General features: G+C 39.6%; 1 protein-coding gene across 3 annotated transcripts; it reads left to right on the forward strand.

Annotated features, from left to right (window-relative positions):
- The first annotated feature begins 1059 nt into the window (after nucleotides 1-1059).
- Nucleotides 1060-22998, forward strand: LOC137287125 (uncharacterized). Of its 3 annotated transcripts, none has more exons than XM_067819267.1 (4): nucleotides 1060-1218; nucleotides 16692-16737; nucleotides 20837-21122; nucleotides 22018-22998. In XM_067819267.1, the coding sequence occupies exons 2-4, from the start codon at nucleotides 16705-16707 to the stop codon at nucleotides 22119-22121; spliced, it is 423 nt and encodes a 140-aa protein (XP_067675368.1). In that variant the 5' UTR covers nucleotides 1060-1218; nucleotides 16692-16704; the 3' UTR covers nucleotides 22122-22998. The 3 variants fall into 3 exon arrangements, with proteins under 3 accessions (XP_067675368.1, XP_067675366.1, XP_067675369.1); XM_067819268.1 differs by lacking the exon at nucleotides 1060-1218 and adding an exon at nucleotides 12371-12431; XM_067819265.1 differs by lacking the exons at nucleotides 1060-1218; nucleotides 16692-16737 and adding an exon at nucleotides 5010-5059.
- Nucleotides 22999-23698: the final 700 nt, after the last annotated feature.

A 23698-nucleotide genomic window follows, 5' to 3' on the forward strand; every position in this document is an offset into this window, starting at 1 on the left:
GTATGTGTTTATATCATTGTCACCACGCCTAATCATTCATGTCTCCCTTCACATCGTCCACGTTGCTGTTTTCGGGTGGGGGCATATATACTAACAGGTTTATAAATGAAATTATGGACTGCAGATTCTGTCCAATCTATATATCTCGCTGATGTATCCACCTTTTGACAAGAAGTTCTTTCTCACCTTATCTTATCAAACGTGCTCATGATTCATAATAAAAATATGGTAAGATCTACACATGACAGACTGATTAGGTAATATCTGCGATTAGCCAGTGTGTTTGCAGCAACACAACACATCACATATAAACATAATATTGGTTTTGATGTCTCATTACATTTGTTAGGCTCTCAAATGATACGAAGTTTAAAATATACGCATATTAAATTTTATCAACCATCCATCAAGAGAGTACTTGTAGAGAAAAGAACGGGGTTTTTTTGTTTTAAAAAGTCACATGTTAAATGATGACCATTTTGGTCCAGATGTATTTGATTTTATCAACTGGTTCAACATTTTTTAACTGGTATTATTTAATTTACAGCAATTTTTTATATCGATTGACTTCAGCGGAATATAAAAGAATATAATATTTCTTATTAAGAATATTAAGAATATTTGTTCTCCTGCGTCTACTGAGATGTCATATCCAAGTTAAAATCCGAAAAATTCTCATCTTATTTATTACACATGTCCAGGGAAATGTGAATTACATACATGCAATTTGAACAGCTTGCATGTTTGAGTATAATTACAGTTACATGCGATATTTAATCCACAACTTATCTGCACTTTAGGCGCAATGTGCATTGCATAAAAAAACCCTCATGCATTATATTTAGCCGTGTAATTTAGCTGATTCAACAATTGCTCTACATTGCATCAAGCGAGGGGCAGTCGACCTTGGCAGTGACCCACATGTACGAAAGGTCATCAGGTCTGCGGCAAATGCATGGCGATCAAAGCGAGTCCAAAGTCCAATCTGGGGTCTTAACAGCCATTGGTCACTCATGCCTGCCGGCTCGATGTTTACAAAATTCTCGTGCTTGTGTTTGCGTCTCGCGCACAGTTGACAGTAAAGCATGTAAATTGCTTTCCTCGTTAAATCCGTGCTGATCGAGATTTATGTCGATTTCACATGTGAAAGGCTGTCATTGCGCGTAGTGGAGATCTTGTGTACTTCGTCAGCTGTTGAATCACCCGGCCGACCAAATGGTAAGAACGCAAAATATTTGTTATAAACATATCCTGATATGACGTAAGATTCGCGCAGGCATATAACTGATTGACAACATAGCTTCACTTCATAAACAGCAGATCTCAGTGACGTCTCGCGATACATGCAACGTGCCATGATCCAATTGAACAATTCTAATCAATCATCTTTCCGAATGTAAGAAATAAGTATCATGACTCATTTTAATGGTAAATTTTGCAAGCAAGATTAAATAAATTCCAATTATTTTGAGTTTGGTTTGAGTAAAAATTATGTAAATGCGAAGTTTTCCTTTCGATACAGAATGGAAACAATTTTGGATCATTACTTGACGTGGACGTGTCATCGTTGCCATGACAATTTCTAAAAACACTTGGAAATGACACACATAAGTCACGACACATACCTCTAGAGGTTACAATCACAGGAAAAACATTGACAGCTTTAATGCTTGAAACAAATGGTACGTTTCATACTTCAAATGTCATTTTTTCGTGGAACCCAAACTGCAAAAATAAATGCACGAGTAAAACTGTCCCTGCTACCTGCCCTGTGCCATCTATGTTTCTGTTCCAGTTCCAAAGAAAATTAACGTTACCTTAAATGTATAGGTATAATATTAACCTCTTATGACATGACGAATGCAAAACATGATTTCCTGTTGCGTCCTTTGATGCGTCTTGTCTGTATTTTCCGGTAAACCTCTCGGGTAAGAGTTAATCCCGTTCACCCATCCCAAAAAATACCTACAAATGATATTTACTAGAATTATTCACAAAACCTAGCAACAATTACTAGAGGACTTACAAAAATTGCTAAAAGCCCCCAATTGAAATGAAGTACAATATGTAGGGTTGAACCACTTAGTGTAACCTCTGTTAATCTGGGGAAGAAAGAATATGGAAGAAGTGAAGGAACTCTTTCTGAACCTAGATATATCCATGGACTTGGAGCAGTGACGAATTCAGAAGCTTTTAATCTAATTACCTCTAGCCGTTCAGAGTTATTAATAAACAAGTTTATATATACGTATATCAATTGCATATTACGATGTATATATGACATATATATGTATATATGCCACTACCAGGGGTCTTAGTGTAAGTATGCACATGTTATATAGGCAGAATTATCACAACAGGCTGCACGCTCTGAACAAGCGGTTTAACGACTTGCCATAAACCGGTATTAAGTCTCCGATCGTCCCACTGATGATGACTGATGGAAGAATGAAAAGGTAACATCCGATTAACGTTAGGGGTTAACTCATCTCACTCCAAAATGTTAGGACATAGTTTTGAGGCCTAAAGTAATTTAAGTATATGCAAACTAACGGGCGTATATGAAACAAAGTAACTTGATATGTTGTGGTTAGAATCTGTGAAGAGAAATTATAGCCACTAAGATATCTTTTCATAGATTCCAACTATTAATAATTTCTAATTTACATTAATTACTCAATTATCAGGATTACGTCTATTAATAGACCAAAATTAATGTTTGATGTGGAAACAAATAGATCTTTTAAAGTTAAAAATAGACCCAACTGGGGTACGAGATTCAGAATCTGAGGAACTCTCATCTTAGCGCTACAATGATTGTAACTCTTAAACATAGGCTTAAGACAGCCGCAGCGCTAAGATCGCTTTGTGCAAGTGGGCCCTGGTTCCTCCAGTCTGTCATTCAGTCCATGCAAGTCTAGAATATGTTCCAGATTAATCACTTTCAGAGAATAGTTTCTGATACAGGCCCTGAAGTAAGTGCATTGTACAACCAATGTCTAACCAATGCACAAGTAGGCTAGTGCTTATGATTTTTTATAGTAACAAGCAAACCCATTTTAATTGAAAAGAAGCCCAAGGTAGGCCAGAAATTCTAGACTTGCTTCATTAAAGGCTTTAGCATTGCAGAGAAAGCTTAGCAGTAGGCAAAAACAAGGTGGTTCAGGGAATGTGAGACAGACTTATGCAAGGCTAGACTCTGCGAAAATTTTAGGTTATCGTAGTTACGGGGCTGTTTTGATATTTAACGAATTTACACACCCACGTCCCCCCATTCCCCCCCCCCCCCAAAAAAAAAATAAATAAAATAAAATAAATAAAAATAAATAAATAAATAAAATAAAATAATTTTTTTTGTAATGCATGATCATATCAGAGTCTAGCTTATAGTCCAGTTCTGCACTCATTGATGGTGTATGTATATGTACACTCACTTTCACGGAAACGAATGAAAATATACTCATATACTAAAGTAACGCAGCGCAATCACACAGACAGTGATAGTCTCTTTGTTCCCGAAAGACGATATTTTCCCTTCTGCCTAGCCCTCTCTGCAAAAATAAAACCTTACACGAAGCGAGTCTAGATTTCCTCAGGTTCAGGTTCTGACTCTCCTGTCTCCGTGGGGCTCCTTTTTAGTTTAAATGAGTTTGTTCATTACAACCAAAAGTATACATATTCAGAGGCTATAACCATTACTCTAAGACACAGCATGTACAGGAAGGTGTGTTCGACATGTACACCGAAGACGGAACAATATACAGCAGCCCTGGAAGTTACACACCGTTACAAACCGCTCTAGTAGACAACCAAAGCCCCGGATATACATGTGGATAGATCACCCCCTTAAGTGCACTGCTTTGAACTCGGAAATTGACCAACACAATCTCCTCATCAAGTTGTATTCAAGAAAGTCGCTGACCCGCGCTTGACCGACCGAGAAATATCATCTTCGTACTTCTCTATGCTGGACAGACATGTGTTTATAGGGAACGCATGAAAGATTAATTTTTTGAAGAATGACTTAAATAAATGAAATGTTTGAAGATAGCCTCTTCTATGAATGATGTTTCGTCGAATATGATTTAGGAAATATCATGAAAATATTAACCACCAAACTCTTGAGAACAACCGAACAATTTGGATGGTGGAGTGACCGGGGGCGCGGCTATACTTATGGTGATAATGATTATGGGTGGGGGATAGGAGGGATGACGTAAGCAACATTCCTACTACGTCAGGACAATGGAGACAATTAATGACGTTGATACAGTTCGAACCCTTACACCCCTTATTGCTTGTTGAGCCACGGAGTAAGCTCCATCGTTAAACCCCAAGCGTCTCCCCTAGATGCTTGCGCATACATTTAAACAAAACTGTGCACCGTTTCACTCTCCATCCCATCTCAGCCTTAGCAGCCAAGTGGTCAAAGTGTTCGTTCAACCCGCCGATTTCGATTCGCCACAGGTGTACAGTGCGTTAAGTCCATATCTGGTGTCTGCCCGCCCAACCCTCAGCCCCCAAACCAGCACACAAAACACACCTCTACACCTTTTGTTGAAATAGTTTTGAAACTATAAATTTGCTCTATAAATGACTCAAGTGTTCCTTTTTGGCCGATTTTTAAACAGAATTTCAATCGAATCCCCAACCCCAACCCCAACCCCAACCCCAACCCCACCTCGTGACGGTGATGAAGACTCTGTTGATGTCGTTATTATGATATCAGCGTTATACCATAGTAATTATTGATGGAACATAATCACGGTATAAGATATTAGGGATTATAATGCTCGGATAAGCTGTGACGCTGAGTAACAAATCCTCTCATCTGCACTTGATGAAAACTGCTGACTCGCCGATCGGTGTCACACTCAGCATTCAGGCCGATCAAGTATCGATCCAGCGCAAGTCGTTAACAAACAGCTGTATCGCAAGTCTACCGCGTGGCGACATACGCGCCTGTCAATCACTCACAGGCCACGTGAAAGAAATGTACACGTAATCTCTCGCTTCCTGGTGTACTATGGAGACCGGAAAATTCATATTACGGATTTGTGTAAGTAAACGTCTTACCACTTATAACCCCGACTCAAAGGGGTACTTTAATTTAGGCAGTGTGGTTCGATTGCCACGTGTGCGGATCACGAAGATATTTAACCGCTAGTCACAAGGTGGCTTTAATACTTGTCAATCACACGTTGTATATACATGCGTGTTATGTAGATGTACATCATCGGCATTGAGCACTATGTAATATATCCGAATCAACGTGGTACATGTATTTTGTCTCAAGTGAGACCACATCATCATATACCGTTTCACATTTCATAATCTTGTCTCAGAAATTAACATATTTTACAGAAAACAGTTTCGTAACTTGTATTTGTGAGACAATATAAATGATACATGCAATTTAGACTTGCTACATGCTCTAACATTTCACTTTTCCTGCTGTCAATGTTTTCGTCGATATCAGTGTTACCGTAAATAATGGGTATCAAACTAGCTGCCCCACGTAGGTACTCAAACACCTTTTACCAATTCTTTATGATTATACAACCAATTATTTATTTGAAACATTTTAAATTATGGGAGGGTGAAAGGAATGAAATGTTTTGTCCTTTTCTGATAACTGTTTGAGATAAGAGCTACTGTCGCTTCAGCTGCTGTCTGTATATGTGCCGCGAATCACATCTCAGTCAGGCTGACGAGAAATATCACTGTATACATGTCTTCAGTCTAGCTTACTGGCCGTTAATTATTTATCTCGCAAACTTACCATTTTATTCCAATGTTCTCATTTCTGGGACTATGCTAATCCAACATGTAATACCCGGCTACCCGTCCCAGCCCTAATGTGCACTGAGCTACATGTACCATTGGACTTGGGATGCGAGGACATGTGTCAACAAAGCCAGCGAGCTTGACCACCAAATCCCTTTAGTCGCCTCTAACAAACATGGGTTGTCGAAGGTGGATTTTGAGAAATAAACAGTCAAACCTAACATCAGTTCTAACCCGAATCTTCAAGGGTGCTGAAAACGAAAGCTGATATGCTTGCATGTCATAAGTTCTATCACTCCTTTTCTAATCATTGGGAATTTATGAGTTGTTTTTATTTCTAATGGGAAATTTACGAGCTTATTTCTAATCATAGAGATTTTACGAACAATGAATAGTCACTTATAGTGCCTGCTCCCAGTGACGCCTTATAAGGAGGCATTCCATATTGCCCATTGTCTACCCACTGCTAAGCCAAGGTAACGTAAGATATTTATGACAAACAAAAATGTATTCGCAATTCACCTATTAATAAGAAAACACAAACAGTAAGATTACTTTAAATTACAGCGAGCCACCCCAAATTGGGTTATGACAGACGCTGAAGAACGATATGACAGAGGATATTTACTGTGTAACATAAAATAGCAATATATTGCCTAACACAAAGTGCATGTACAGTATATAAGGTGCAGGTGATTGATAATTTGCGCGTAGAATCCTGTCGAGAAACAGCGACAGTATCGATGGGGTTCACTTGGGTCGAGGGTTTCAGTTTCAGTTTGTAGTATATTATCAATGTTTTCACCAGTGAGAAATGATTAACGACTTGATTTTACAATTTTCTATTAATAATAATAAGATAACTTTATAAATTACTTGACCAATCACCGCATTCTCTATTTATTGTTTGGACATAAGAAAATCACAATGAATCCTTGAAAATGTGTTGAGCTTTGGGCCAGACAGTCAGCTGATCCGCTGTAACTTTATACCGGGCTGAACGAACTCCTGTGTCTGTAATGGTATCCCAGCTGTAATCCACTGAGGTCGACAGCTTGTCCATCCCCTTTTGTTGTGTAGCGGTCAAGATTAAGATGACCGTTGTCCAGTTGCCAATCCCGTTATAGGACCCCGACTGTTTACCAGTTAACGGCATCGGTCTATAATCGTTAGTCAGTAGCAGGGTGATGATGTCAATCAAACATGCTAATCAGTTTTCATCAGCTGAAGAACAATAATCGCCCGACAGAGTTGTCTGCCCTTCGAACTTGTTCAGGGAATACTTGAACTGGCTGATTAGGCTATCTGAGATTGGCAAATCATGACGTCATTGATCAATATCCATATAACTGTGTCGTTGTGTAAATGTTACAATTATATTACGATTAGAGGCAACTCTAGAACAAACAAAGCATGTTCCAGGTTCCTTTCATCCCAAATACAACAGAAAAAATGTGAGCTAAAGATTCTAGCCCTTTTTCTGTTAAAGACTACACTTTTTTAAAGATTTTTACTTCATTGAATGGCCAGTAGGGTAGCCTAGCGGTTAATTCCGATGACTCGTGTTTGATTCACTTTGGGTACAATGTGTGAAGCAAATTTCTGGTGTCCCCCGCCGGGATATTGCTAACGCAGAGCAAAACCACACCCAGTCAGTATTTCATTTAAAGTGTTAGAAACGGTACGTCATGCAGCTGACCTTGGTTACGACTTCTTCCTCCCGTGTTTGTAAACAAGTATTTATGGCTTAAACTTTGAGGATAATCGTGTATGTTACATATTATATCATATTTAGGTATGGCCTATTATGTTTCAAAATTCCCCCCATAACCTTTCATGTAGACCAACAACTAGTCTCTGAAATGAAGATATTTTGATGAAAGAATATCATACTACAAAATAATGTAATTAAATGGAGCCCTGAGACTGTCTTCATTTTCATGACCTAAGGGAATCTAGACTTGCCACATTTTCTAGACTTGCGTGGACTTGAATATGTTTGTTTCAGGGTCTGTGCGACAGACTGCATTTCACTATAGACAATTCATGTATAGTAATTCTGTTCCTTTTTAAGCGACAAGTCTAGATAAACGGACAGTACTAAGGACCCCAGTCTGTTATTTATCTTTGTTTTAGAAATTGTCATTTAAACTATTAATTAGAGAATTAGAGACTTCTGCAAGTCTACTCAGACAATTCCTATTTCAAATTCATTGCAGCCTTACAACCTCTCTTCACTATTATTTCCGTACGCACTTAAGTCAAGCTAGGTCACTTAAACGGACACTATTAGACCTAGACTAAAGCATAGTCTCTGCATAATATATAATTTTGATGGTATGAAACTAACCCCAATAAAAGGAGACCCGGTGTGACCAGAGACTCAGAACATGTGGAAATCTAGACTTGCTTAATTTTAGGCTTGGCGTTGCAGAAAGGCCTCGGCAGTAGGGGGAATAATGTGGTTAAGGGACTGTGACAAATGCACCCCATGAAAGTCTAAAATGTCTTGTAAGTCTAGGTTGCCATAGTTTGGGGGTTCCTTTTCATATTTCACGAATTTAGGGGAAAAAAAGAATTAAGGAATCATTTTCTGTAATATATGGTCATACATATCAGAGACTGGCCCCACCCCCCACCCCTTCCCACCGTACTCTCACGCGCACGTGACACTCTTCCTACTTGAGTTACATAACCCGAAACCCGATGACTCCCCGCCTCTCCTCCTTCCCCGTTGTCTACACATGACCGCTGTTTACTGACCCTCGGCACCGTAATTAGCGGACTGGACCAGGTCACCTTGACCTCAATAAATCATCCCTGCACGTGTTTGCTCACCTGAAACAGTACGGTATGACGTCATCTCACTTTGACCATCCTCCTTCCCTCCATCCACGTAACAAGAGACCTTACTTGTGTGTCATACACGCTCTGAAACAGATATACATAATACAGTCTACTCAAGTCTAGAGTATGTGGCAAGTCTCCATTACGGCAGTTCTTGAAAGTCTCTAGATGTTAGTCTAATCAGAGGGAATGAGTGAGTTTAATTTTACGGCGGACTCAGCGATATTACAGGTATATATGGCGACGGTCTATAGATCGGGTGGTCAGGTTCGCTGACTTGGTTGACACATTACGTCGTAGGTCAATGTTCATGGTGTTGATCACTGGAATGTCTGGTCCAGACTCGATAATTTACAGACCGACGCCGTATAGCTGGAATATTGCTGAGTGCGGCGTAAAACTAAACTCACCCAGTCACCCATCCGGGATTCGAACCCACTCTCGCAGAGTCGGGCACTAGATCGCCACAACCCAGGCTCATATCCTATATTGTGACATTGCTGCACCTGAATATCCTCGCATTCATTGTTAACTGTTGTCAGTGGGTGACAAAAAAACAAAACAAAACAAAAACAAAAACATGTTTTCTGAAAGAAATACAATACTGATACAAATATATAAAAATGTATTTGAAGCTAACGAACAGAACTATCGAAAAGGATTTTATTTATATTTATTTATGCGTTACTTTTACAACAATCGATTTACTTATTCACTAAATATTCATGTCGTTCAAAATACATTTTGATAACCGTTTTCCCTACGTGATCTCAACTTACAGTCTTGACCAACTTGACCATATACTGTTTCAAGGCCGTGTCATAGTGATTATCAAATGTCACGACATTTTAACTCAAGGCCACGTAATGAGTTGTGTACATCTCTGCTCATGCTGCGCCACCACTGGCAGCCGGCCTTGACCTTTGGGACACGAGTACCAGTGGTGGCGATAGTAGCTCCATCATTTATCGTCATTTACCAGCCCAGCAATTTATGTACGTAGCACGCCGAGCCTCATTAATCGGTTCATACGAGTGAGTTGTGTTTTGCACTGCTTTTTGCAGTATTCCAGTGGGGACACCAAAATGGGCTTTATACGATACAATCCTGGGCCTTCCAGGTGAGAAGTTACCTCAGCGCTGGTGTGATTGGGAGAAACAGGCTGGTTCCGCCAGTTTTATCAGCTCCAAACTTTCGTGCCTTCTTTCGATAAGTTTTGAGATTAAGCCAATGAAAATGGTACTGGTCAGAAATACAGCAGTGGTTAACCTATTAACGTGTCGGTGATCAAACATTTCCGTATTCATATTCAACACTTGACTTTGCGTGTATTTTTGGTGAGTGTCACACTATTACCTATTGTCTCGAGCACTTTGTATTACAGTTTAATCACAATTCTACTGTAGACTCTCTGTCGAGTATCACTATTATCTGAGGTGTGCTGTCGTTTTGCTGAGATTATGCATAGAACTGAGAACTAACTTGTTTGTTCAACGCTCTCTTGGACATTAATATACTGAGATTTTTTATATGATATACCCATTATTCAAGTTGCAGGAATTCGCTTTCAGTGAAGTAAAAATTTACGGATAGTCTTCCATGTTTGAAATGTTTTTTCATAGATTTACACATTTCGAGATGTTTTAAATGATTGGCAAGTCTTATGATCATTCATAACTATAAATTCATCAGTAGTATTGTCAGAATATAGGACTCTTATTGACAAAATATATCAAAGGTATCAACGCAAAAACCATGTGCAATGTTAAGTTCCAAGAAGGATAACATTTTCCTATTTCACGATGTCCTCTTTATAACTGTATAGAATTTCTAAATGGCAACACATGAGAAAAGGTTCATAAATATGCTTTTGCAAGTTACCACCTCGAAGAGACTTCCGGCCGAATTTGCAGTGTTTCCCATAGGCATAAAACGCCATCATGACTCTCTTGTGTCATGACAGGGAGTCATGGGCATGCTTTTGGGAGTGAAATACGCAGGTTTTCTGTGTCATGGGAAACACTGAAATTGTCAGTGTACATCAACCCAGGTATAATAGTTTGCAATTCGCGATGTAAGTGGGGTGTTGTTCGAAGCACAGTAAACACTCGCTCACTCACTCTCTGGACAACTAGAAATACTGTCTTTTGTGTCTATGGCGAAAATAATACTCCCCAAACAATGTAATTCTTTTTTATCATGTCAACTATCAACGAACGTATGTGTGATTCGTTCGTAAACTCGGAATGCGAGAAGATCCGGGTTAGAATTGATCTTCAGCAACCTTCACTTGTCGAAATAGGCGACTAACTGGATCCGGTAATCGGGGTCGCTGACCTGGTCGACACTTGTCATCGTATCCCAATTGCTGTCTCCTCGATTATTTGCGGAACACCGCCATATAGCTGGAATATTGTTAAGTGCGAGGTAAATCTAATTATCAACTCACTCACTCGTTAACTCGCTAAAGAGAAACCAACGTGCTATTTATTTTGTAACAAGTTCTCATATACAATGTAGGTCACGCCGACCTAGATATGAGGCCTGTATACGATCATGCAAACATATATTAATACACGACAATGTCAATATCAGGTGGAAAGAAACGGTGAACTCGTAAAGTACAGGGGTATATTAGAGACCAACACACTCAGACAAGCTGGAAAGACAAGTTTACGTGACGAGCAAAGTGACCACAGCAATGTCACAGGCACTGCTAGTCATGACTGGTAACGTAAGAATGTGAGGCGACCAATCTCGCCATCTCACCACTGGTCAGCTGTGCGTCTTCTTAGCCTAACCTTTGGTCAAGACTAGTTGCACCGTCTGAGAGATAAACAACATCTTGACCGTAGGTCAGGCGCGTTCGCTGAATAACTGGACGTTCTCTGCATCGCTACGGATCTATAGTACCCTCGTCATTGGATAAAGATTGGTTATCTGAAAGTCTTGTAACAGGTAAGGGTACTGTTTTGGTAAATCCTGGAAGATGTCCATTTCACTAATGTGACGTGGCATGTCAACACATTTCAGATCAAGCCTTCCATTGTGGCGAAGCAATGGGCGTGCATTGTCTATATTTCAATGCTACCATCGTGTCCCCACGTCTATCACGCTGAAGAGCCGGGATCGATTTCCCATACGGGTACAATGTGGGGAATCCTGGTGTCTTCCGCCGTGATATTACTGACATCGTGCTAAGCAAAATAGCCACTCGCGGCGTAAAACTATACCCTATCACTAGCTTTGACCCATCACGCCGGTAAGCAATATCTATGTATGTGTTGTTTCTATACTACCCGCGACGGTACGGGTTAGAATAGTGGCCTTCACTGACCCATGCTTGTCGTAAAAGGCGACTAACGGGATCAGGTGGTCAGACTCGCTGACTCGGATGACACATGTCATCGGTTCCCAATGGTGCAGATCTATGCTCATGCTGCTGATCACTGGATTGTATTTCTTGAACATTGCTAAAAGCGACGTAACGCCATACTCACTCACTAGTACAACTTTTGTTAAAGGTCTGGTTTTAAATAGCGCAATCGCACTGTCTAATGTTTACTGTTGTTTGAGATGTAATCACAACAATACATTGTCTCTACGAGAACTATTTTGAGGAGTTTGTGTAGGGTGAAATTGACTGGTTACCTTTCTCAAGACATATGCGTCTTACAAATGCTAACCAATAGATACGTAAATGGTTTTGCCCACCACCTCCACGTCCTGGCTGATTAACATATCTGGCAAGATATCTGCTTATAAGCACGCATTATTATACAGACAACGAGGCTGAGGTAATACAATTTGACGTCCATCGTACCATCTTGAACAGGTTATGCAAATAGACTAGTGTTGAGAAAGAATGAGGACGTTGGTGGTGGGGAGGGATAGCCTGGTGGTAAGGCCGGGTTCGATTCCCCACAAGGGTACAGTGTGTGGAGTCTATTTCTGGTGTTCCCTGTCGTGATGTTGCTGGAATATTGCTTAAAGCGGAGCAAACCAACTCACTTACTCACTCAGAACGAATAAGGTGAGCGCAACATTTCACTGGTGGGTTACTTCCCTTAGCCATGTCAGGATCTGATGGGATCAGCTACATCCCTTATTATGATCTGCTGTCACCATCATATTTTAACATGTTACGCTGTTTGAGTTGTCACGGTGTTAGAAAACTGTTGGCAGAAGCGTTAAGCGGTTTTCACACCTAAGTTTGACGATACATGTCATCAGACTCGAGTTTGAACGTTCCAACTACTCGCCACCAACACCAATTTCAGAGTTGTCAGATTGTTATGGGGAAATAGGATCGGTCTCTGTTCTCGCCAGATTTTTCCATCAAATATTCTGCGTTGTCAAACTCCCGTTTGACGTGTGACATCTTGTTAGACTTGCGTGGTTCAGAAGCAAGCAATCGCGGTCGACAAAATTGTCACGTGACCGCGCCGATAACGACATGGCGCTTAGATGACACGAAAGTTCGACAACATGTGCATGACGTGTGAAAACGCGGGTTTTGACAATTTTTAAAATTAAAACATGTGGCCAAATTTCAGTCTGCCGTATGAAGGCCGCTTTAAGGCCAGCTCACCCACTCGTTCGTGTTAAGGTATTCGCCAACGGTGATCTTTGAAAATGTGGTTATCAAAATGTGGTTAGCGTTGGTTTATGAGTGGATCACATGTGGACTTTGACACTATTGGTTGACGTGTGCATCATATATGGATTGTGCACTTTATGTGTGAATCGTATAGGGATTGTGACACTATTGGTTGACGAGTGGATTATATATGGATTGTGTACTTGATGTGTGAATCGTATATGGATTGTGACACTATTGGTTGAATCATGTCTGGATTGACACTATTGGTTGACAAGTAGATTATATATGGATTGTGTACTTCATGTGTGAATCATGTCTGGATCGTGACACTATTGGTTGACAAGTGGATTATATATGGATTGTGTACTTGATGTGTGAATCATGTCTGGATCGTGACTCTATTGGTTGAGGTGTTGAAGTTACATATGGACTGTGTAGTTGATGTGTGACCATTCTGGCCACATGGCTAAACATATTCGGGTCACCTAAAGATCGTGAGAATGTACGCGTTGCTGTTTTATGTTTATAGAAACTTTTTAAGATAATAAATCAACATGCCAATCATAGGAGCGGCGGATGGAGTCGTGAAATAGGTATTGCATATTACTCAGATGATTGTGTGTCAGCTACATGTAATTAATTAAAAACTTGGTAATTTACAAAATAACCTTTGAGTAAAACCATTAAAACGGCATAACGTGCGTGCAAAGCAGTAAATTAAGCTATGCATTCGCTGCATTGATGCCTCCGATGCTAGTACACGTGGTGCATGAAATGGACATCTCGCTTCTGGCATAAATGAGCGCACAGATAAACAAGAACGAAACCGGTTTAACTTGCGGCGTTGATTGGATACCGTAACCCTAATCCGTTCGGGAGGTCAAGTGTAGATCAGAATGTCAGCCAATCATCACACATCCCATAATTGGAGGTTGGAATCTTTCAGCGCGGCTCCCTGCTTCAAGGCTGGCAGTACTGACAGTCTATGGATGTACAGGCAATTCTAGATCACTAGATAGTAGGTTCTGTCTACTAGAGGGACAGTGTGTTCCTCTCAATTATAGCTTTCAGAAATTATTATGTAAACTGTCCAATATTACCTTTCAGACGTATACAACCCAATAGGGGTCGTACACTGATTTGGCAGACTGTAGAAGGTGACGTCATCTCAAAACATTAAATTCCTTTATATATTTTATATATATTGAACAAACTTTATAGATAACAGCTTCTCTTATTTCATGACTACGACATTTCGATACATAGTCTTGTGCCGTTCTCAAGAAGGAATGAAATGACATTTTGACATATGATTTTCTGGACTTGACCCGAGATTGTCCTTCAATACGTGAAACCCAAAACTGTTGTAAACTTCTTACAGTGTGTTCATCAACCCGATTATAAACCCTTTCACCATGCATGGATACTAACTGAGGTGCGTCCCATTGTATAGGTAGGTATTCGTTGTAAAGGTGGTGTTATTGAATATGAGAAGCTTTGTGGGCGGATGGTGACGTAAGGCAAATGACGCCATACTTTAAACCTGCTATTGTAATACCGTGGGCATCTGGGGGCACCGGACTTTCGCATAATCCCATGAGGACCCTTAAAGAGCAGCTTTCTGAAAAGTTTGGCAAAGGCTACAGACGTCTTACGATATGGCGACTTCCGTTTTAGAAAATGATGTAATCTTATTCACGCTTGTGTTTGGTGATAGGACGTAATGTAGAGGCCCAGATGAACAGCGTCCACACTTCAACAAATCCGGGTAAAATACTCACAGAAAATTTCAAATTATTCAATGATACATAGTTGTTGCGTCCCAGGTACGCAATTGAAGTGTAAGATGCTCAAAATGTAATGAACGATATCCCAGAGAACGTTTGGCCGCAAGATAATTGTTTTAACGTGGAACTTGTTAATGACAAGCCCAAAGGAGCATCTTACCCCGGTCAGATCGACATATGCATTCTTCAAGACCAGTTCACCGTCCATGGGAAGTACCTGATGTGACTTACGAATAATAATAGAAATATGTTAATTTATAATTTAACATGTATCCACGCAAAAGCGAAGACTGATTAAATGTCTTCATTGTAAATAGCAAAATACAAGTCATAAACTGTAACCAGACCCCAAGACTAACACCAAGTGTCTGAAAAATGTATAGTGAACAGCTAAAGAAACGCATCACTCTGGCTCTATGTCAAGCTTTTAAACAGAAGACATAAACGTGTATGAGATTTCATTTCTTGAAAAATGCACTTCTTTTGCTGTTCAGTTTATTTTAACAATATTAATGTAACGAAATAATAAAATATAACAAGTAGACCAGGGAATTTAGCCATGCGGTATTCTTGTCTTACCTACTATAATAGATCTAAACTGGCAAGGCTCGATATACAGTAGCAAACTACGGTTGTGACGAATTCAAAAACCGGTACCAAAACCGAAATCAGTTCGTAATATCCACAGCCGTGCTTGTTAGTAACGTAGTTTGTTTCATAGTTAGCACGGGGGACTGGCAGTCACACCTTGATGCTATTTAAAGGTTTTTAACCGTTCACTGATTTTTATTTATTTATTTATTTTTTTTTTGCATCCAAACGGGTGAATAATATATGTTCTCCAGCATCGATCGGTGGCCACTCCCTCTCCTCTCAATACCTCCCCAGCCTCTCCCCCTCTCCCCCTCTCCCAACCCCACCCCAAGCGTATCACCCTCACTATCTATAAGATCAATGGCAGATGATTATCACTCTGTCTGTTATCTGCCTAAGCAAGTTTCGATCGGGTGAAGAATGTAAGGTAACTTCTTTGAGTGACGTTTGGAATTTGGGAAGTCCAATGTTGACAAACTCTATGGATAACAAAGTAAAATAGTTACGAAAACAATATTAATGGTTCGTTGAACAACGTTTGGCACTGTCAATATTTACGTTTGGAGATAGACTGTTTAACAGGTACGTTTGTATTCCTAACACTCCCTCGCTGATGACATGCGAGTAATGCTTGTCAGTAATTAGTATTACTAATTATCAGCTCATCTGATCCCGTAAGTGATCATCTGATCCCCGCTGAAATTAACAGCTTGGTGATCGCTCCGACTACCGTTGTCCAAATCGACTTATATTCCTCCACACTGTTTATATAACGTAAATCTCAGACCAAGGACATTTTGTCCATTGTGGTCAAGCTATTGTCCTGCGTATAATAGCCATCGCATGACCAGGCAAATACAAGCAGCAAAACATGTGCTCTGAATGCACGTCAAACTGGCGCCAAACACTCCTCGTTAGATATTTGAGCGTTACTTTCTTATAGAAGGAGTTACCTGTGCACTTGTCACAAGGTTGTCAGATAAGTGTCCCCAGGGCTATTTGCTGTAGCACAGCATCGATATTAAACCGCTATCTTGCGTTTATCATAAATCAGATGTATCTCTCCACCATAGGCCTCTCTCGACCATGGGACGCGTCAAGCTGTATATTTATTCCGAGGTAATTATAATCAATTTGGAAAGTTTTGGTTGATTTTACTGATTGACGTTGTTCTTGCTTATCCAGCTTTCAATGGTGAAGGGTGAGTGTTTTAAACCGCTGTTGTTGCTGTCGTTGTTGCGAATTGTTTTGGTGTGGTATGCTTCACGTTTTCTCGCGCACATTTTGGTGTTGGCAACTGGTTTTATGTTTCGTGTTTTTTTTAAGTTCAACATTTATTGTTTTCCGATAACTCTTATGTGTTTTTTAAAAATATTTTTGGGTTGATTACTAACAATATTATTCTTGATATTTTCATCACAATGTTTAACAGTTTCCTCATGAAAATCATGTAACGAAATGTCTTTTCAAGGCTTCGAGCTTTGTAATTGTTGACCAACCGAATTATGAATATGTGGTCAATATGGTGTCGTTAAATATACTGAGATAAACAAATAAAGGAACACGGGAAAATTCAAGCGTTCCTTTAATATTTTCTAGTTTTCATCACCAGCTTCCAATAGCACTAAGGGGAAATGTGAAAATAAATGAAAGAACACTGCCATGAAGTGATGTTCCCTTATTTGTTTCCCTCAGTATATTACATGCAAGTCTGGACTGTTTTACACTGTTAACTGTATGTACATATTGTCCAGGGTGTAACAGGTTGACACACATGTGTGATCTGTCGACGGGGGTCCAAAGGTTGAACCTGAATATGATCAATTGGTCACAGCCTGTGACATTTCTTAACCCACGACTCAGTCCCTGTCAATCATCTCGCAGACTGACGTTAGCTTGCCTTATATGGGGGCAGTAGATGAGGCGAGGCGCAGTTTGGAGCAGTTTTGTGATGTAACTGTATGTTTACATCGGACTCCACACACATATCATTGTGTATAATACTGTTGTTGGCTCTCCTTTGTTCAAGTTCACCACTCGTTTTTCCTCTATCTATCCACAAATTCCGTTAATATATTCATTCTTTTCTATCTATCACTCCCATCTTATAAATAAATAAATAAATAAATAAATAAATAAATAAATAAATAAATAAATAAATAAATAAATAAATATGTTTGGGTCTCCATTAGGTTTTAGTTAATTGTGAATGCATTCGAACTGAAGTCAAACACAAGTCGAGAATGCTTTTCATCTCCGTTTGGATTTTGTTTATACGTAATCTGTTTGAAGGTACTCTCAACTACCAGGGACACTGACTAGTCTCATACTTCAGTCAGCTTTCAATGTACTCATTCAGTCATTTAATTATAACTACTTGCTCAATTCTCCCTGTTCACCGTCCATCCTGTTCACCTTTCCATTTGTTTTCACCGTCTCCCTGTTCACCGTTCTATTTTTCACCGTCCATACTGTTCACCTTTCTAGCTGTTTTCACCGTCCATCCAACATCGGTAACGTTAATCCGTCCCTTCAACTCACTACTATCAGTCTCACATAATACCACCATCAACATATGTAACTACGTAAATATTTCTATGTCGTAGTCTTGCATGTATATCGACCCGTGAAGGTCCCGGGGTAGAATAGGCCTTCAGCAACCCATGCTTGCCATAAAAGGTGACTATGCTTGTCGTAAGAGGCGACTAACGGGGTCGGGTGGTCAGACTAGCTGACTTGGTTGACACATGTCATCGGTTCCCCATTGCGCAGATCGATGCTCATGTTGTTGATCACTGGATTGTCTTGTCCAGACTCGATTATATACAGACCGTCGCCATATAGCTGGAATATTGTTATGTGCGGCGTAAAACTAAACTCACTCACTCACTCTTGCATGTATTAGTTTGTACTGCTATAGTTATTTATGTCAGGTTATAATTTCTTCCTTTCCATGCTGACTATACAGCTGTTTATGTACTCTTTCTGTTCATCCAGTTACAATTCATTTATTCTTTCATTCCGACGCATTCCATCTAATATAGTTGTTCTGTTCAACGAATTTGTTTTGTTAGAGCATTCTTTTTATCACATATTCTCCTCTTTCCATCTGTGGACATTTCCTCCATCTGTCCATTCATGTATTCACGCTAGGATTTGTTTTCTTTGACTATTTATATAGCCGTATCAGACAGTTATTTCATTTAGAGTGTTTACAATTAGACTCACATTTATTTCATTGGTGCACGAAATGAAACACGGTATGTTACCTCACCGTTTGTTTAGTATGATTTTGTGTCAGAATACATCTGTTTAGTGGATGTTGATGTTTACAAACATATTGTGTGTATCCTCGTGTTGTGGGTTTTCGGACAATTAAAACCATTCGTTGTCTCGATTAACGGGTGGGCAAGTGTGAAACATGTCTCTATATTATAGATAACCTTTTGCAAGCATGTTGCCCACGTATTGCGACAGTTGAAACATGAACCGTTAGAGAACAAAATGTCAAAGCGTCCGCACCTTGTCCACGATCAAAGTTCGACATTGATAATTGAAATATAAAATAACGTGGAAATTGCACCCCGTTTCAAGGCAACGGTTTATCACCCGAACCAAAGTACAACGTTTTCAATGCTGCGTTGGGATTGTCACGTAATCTCATGCTGCAATGTCCCGCCGTTCTTATCTCAATCGGGACTTTCCCCCCTCTCCACACAGGCTCTTCACAAATGCTGTGAGCCAAAGCTGATCGTTGAGAGCTAAAAATAGATCAAGGATTTCCAAAGCCATGCGTGCTCACAACATGGAAGACGGGGGTGAAGGTCGTTGGCGGGTCACCATGCATGCAGTCAGCACGTTGGCTTGTGGGCAGCTTAGACCTGCAAGGTGAAGGTCGGTCGACTGCCGCTCATAAATAGATGTTGTTCGTCTGCTGGTTCATATGTATTGTGGCTAGCGGCGTGAGAGGTTCTTGATTCTTGTGGATATTTCATCAGCTGCTCAATACAGAATATGAAATCGTGTTTAAACCCATTGTGCCAGTCGGATGTGCGGGTTGATACGCTTTGCCGACACTCGGAAACAATGATGACGCATGTGAGCAAGAGCGATTCTCGACCAAAGGTAGATCTATCTCTATAATGATGTGATTCATAGTAGATCGTTTGATTTGCTTCGATGTCGCATTGGCACATCCATGCATTTTGATCGATTCGTACTTCTTATCTTTGGAGAAGGATATTTGTTTACCCAGATGGACATAAGCTGGTGTTCAGTGTTTCGACTCAAAGTGTCTTTCACATTCTGATTCCATGACATGCCTGTTGTTTTGCATTTGCCAGCTTGCATACACGTTTCGCATATGTTATATGCTTTATTCCTGTTTTCCACGTAACATTTGGATTGTGTTTAAAAAAGAATTTGTGCTCAAATATAAACAAATTGTCATATGCTATTTATGCGTACTAATTATAAATTGGTCACAAGACGCACATTGTTGACTCTTGGAAAGGTAGCGAAATTGTGTTGGAATATACTGAATTTATGTCATACAATACATCAATCTGGCTCTACCCGGTGTCTTCCCACTTGCTCAACACCTATTGTTTCAGAAGAATAATTCACTGCGGCGCGATAATCCCGTTTAAACCCATATTTTGTTCCCTGTAAATTAGTATCCAGGAACAATTGTGATAAAATATCAATTTAGCACCCTGCACTATCACAGACCCGTAACTGTTAGTCTTTCAATTAACCCCAGTATGTTGGTAAGTGGGAATGAGCCGACTGGAGTCAAGCTTCTGCTCGTCTCGCTCTGCCCCACGTGAATGAATCGTGGACATCTCATGCAGAACGTGCGTGCTGGCATAGCCTCCTTGAGTCTTTGATCACGTAAATAATTTCCGGTTCCCCTTATTGAATGTACTGTTATTGTTTTATTTTCACACCTACAGCTAAAACGGTGCATTCATGATTTCTTATTTTTCCGGCAAAATGCATTGAAGTATAGAATAACGGCTTTCACCCAGCTGATGGGGTAAACAAAGGGAGGTAATTCGGACGTACCTAGGCCTTATCATTGCATTGCTTGATCTTTGAAACTGTCGTGGTGTGTTCGAGTCACCTCAAGATCATTTTGTTTTCAAACTTTCGATTATTTTAATGTTTTTGTTTTGAGTCAGATTCCTAATTTTCTAATTCTTGTAATTCTTTTCAGAAATCGTCAGATGATGAACCAAGGTTTCTAGGAACTGAATCAATCTCAAAGCTCCTGTGTCATTGTGCCAGAGAATCCACATCTCCCAGATATCAGAAGAAAGCAGTTAGAAACTTTGTCAAAATGAATTCCATTAGTAAATCATTTCAAGAGGAATCCAAACCCAAAAAGGACACTCCTGCAGTGAAGGGCATATTGACTTTGTTTTTCTGTATTGTGTATGCAGCAGTTTTATTCATAATGGCGGCAGTGTTGTCAAGGGTGGCGTCATCGTTTGGAAAATCAGGTTGGTAGAAAACTGTTCAAATTATATTTTTTTCTGGTTTTTGACAAACTACCAAGTACAATTTCAAGATTTACATGTTGACTATAGGGGAACATTCAGCATTCGGTAGCAAAAGAATAGTTTCTCATTTCAAGGGCACAAGTGGCTTGTTTTCCTAAAACCATGCTAATCGTTGTGAAGAGTTTCATCCTTGTCCGTTGCAGGATCCGCTGGTAGTAGCTTAGAATCTCTGATTATGACACTTTCTTCTCCAACCAATGCTGGAGTCCTACCAATGGAGTTAAGCTTCAGAATCATCTCCTTCCGAGTAAAGATGCTTATCTAGTGGAAATACATGTTGATATAACAGATATATGACCTTATTATTTTCTCTTTCACACCAACATTATGCTAACTGTGGTATGGATACACAGGGGCAGATCCAGAATGTTGGAGAATGGTGGGGAGGGTGAATAAATCCAAGCCCTGATTTCTTGAAACAAACATAAGTCTGAGTTTTGACTGAAAATATAATTTTGTCTCAAATTTGAGAAAATGTATTTCCCACAATGACCTGAAATAGATAGTCAACTTAAACGTAGTAGACAATTTGAGTTTCCTGGATAGGTAACTTCGGTTGTTTGGGTTTTTTTATTCAAAAAATGCACTTGAGTTAAAAATTTAGCTGTTTCAGTTTGAAATTTGAGTAGAAACATAAGTTTGTTCAAGAAATTGGGGCCTGAAGTCCAAAGTTAGGATGTAATGCTTTCCAGTGAAAATATTTTCGAGGGATAGGGGAGGAGGGCACTTCCCCACACGTTTCTCTGTATCTGCCTGTGATGTACCTCAGTTTCGAATGTTGAAAACTTGTATACAAATATTTTGTTGTGTTCATTGCATGATTATCTTCTTTCAGCTGCCAGTACACCAGGGGTTCAAATACAGGTATGGGAAACAGACACTAAGAAACACATGGAAGTGCGGCAGAACCGCCTTGCCCATACAAGATGGGGACAGTAGTTTCCCTTCACCCCACATGTTGGATAGGGCAGATAGGATGTGATGAAGACGCTGTGAGGAGCACTTGTCTGTCACAAGGGAGGTGACTCTAATTATGATCCCTTGAAGGGGAGATAACTCACCACAGACGTTCAAAGGGCATCTCAGGGATTGAAGACTTGTTTGTTGGGACAAACTGCTTCTAAGAGACCTTACTTGTGCTTATGTTTTTGCAGTTGTGAAATTGACTCTTTTTGCTATCATGCGACAGTGGCATTTATGATGAAACTGATGAGAGAAAGAAGAATGAATGAGAGTGCTTGTGTCTTCAACAGTTGTGAATGGGCATTGTTTGACTATTTAGTTGTTTTCCATTAGGACTGCCTGTGATACTAAAATTATGATTGAAAAAACAGTGCTCCAGGTAGTGTGATACATCTCACTACAAGTTTGAAATCATTTCATGCATTTTTTATAACTTCGCTAAAATGCTTAGTTATACCTTTAAATCTAAAGTACAGTTCGCAGTGAATTTGTGAACCATACTTCTGTGATCTCATTATGGCTGCCAAGGGAGGTTTTCTTCAGAGGTGAAGTAATCGTTGTGCCGTACACTAACGAATTGTACATCGATCAAGCATTATTTTTTTATATGCATTTTCCAAATCACTATAACCAAATGGCTCAAATGTCAATCATCGTCAAATGTTAAAAATTTCCAAACATGTGAATACCACAGATTTTAAAAACAGAATTATGCAAACACTATGGTGGCCATTTAATATGGTGGTTTCAAAGTCGAACTGTGAAACACTGAAAACGAACCTGGTACAATGTCATGAAAAGAATCTACTGCAGCTGTCATAAGATGTATGAAATAAAATGTAAGATATACGAATGTATTGTTTTATCAATTTTTTATTGTTTTGACATATGTTCACCACTAACTACAAATGGGTACAATAGTTCATTTCTCGTGTTCCCCAGTCAGGCCTTACCAATTGTTTTTTCCTGTTTTGTGTATCCGCCCGTCATATTTTTTTTAAGAATAAAAAGAGAAAAAAATTTTCCTTGCACTAAAAATAAAATCATAATGTTCATGTGATTTGAGTGAAATACTCTTGAAATCGTGAAACCCATTCTTTGCCTCTGTGAGAAAAGAATGTGTAAAACCTGAACTCGCTTAGTTTCATTTTGAGTTGCTATGGAAACTTGTGACGGTTTTGCTTGGGTGGTTTATATTTTTCTTTCTCCCCCCTTTGGGTTTTCTTAAGACAAAAATCTGTAAAACATGAAATACTATTGGTCTGGCCTTACGATGGAATATAGCTGAAAGCAGAGTGCAATCATACCTACTCATTTACTATTCAGGGAGGGTTTAAAGGGTTTGCTCATTAATATGAAGACCTTGTTTCGATTCCAGTCATGAGTAACTTATTTAAGGTCCACCTTTGGTATCCCCTCACCTTAATTGCTGGAATACAGTAAACAGTCAGGCAAAACCAGACATGTTCCCTCATTCTTTTGTGTTCCATGTACTAGTCTGGCAGTCTAAGTAAACTTAGTCTCAGTGTATTTCGTTACACTCCACCACTGAG

This window comes from Haliotis asinina, chromosome 6 (genome assembly GCF_037392515.1).
Source record: "Haliotis asinina isolate JCU_RB_2024 chromosome 6, JCU_Hal_asi_v2, whole genome shotgun sequence".
NCBI lineage: Eukaryota > Metazoa > Mollusca > Gastropoda > Lepetellida > Haliotidae > Haliotis > Haliotis asinina.

Bases quoted from the DNA above. Each gene is read 5' to 3' on its own strand.
- LOC137287125 (XM_067819267.1), top strand. From the start codon at position 16,705: ATGGGACGCGTCAAGCTGTATATTTATTCCGAG. The intron at 16,738-20,836 runs GTAATTATAATC...AATTCTTTTCAG, and splicing joins AGCTGTATATTTATTCCGAG to AAATCGTCAGATGATGAACC. The intron at 21,123-22,017 runs GTTGGTAGAAAA...ATCTTCTTTCAG, and splicing joins GTCATCGTTTGGAAAATCAG to CTGCCAGTACACCAGGGGTT.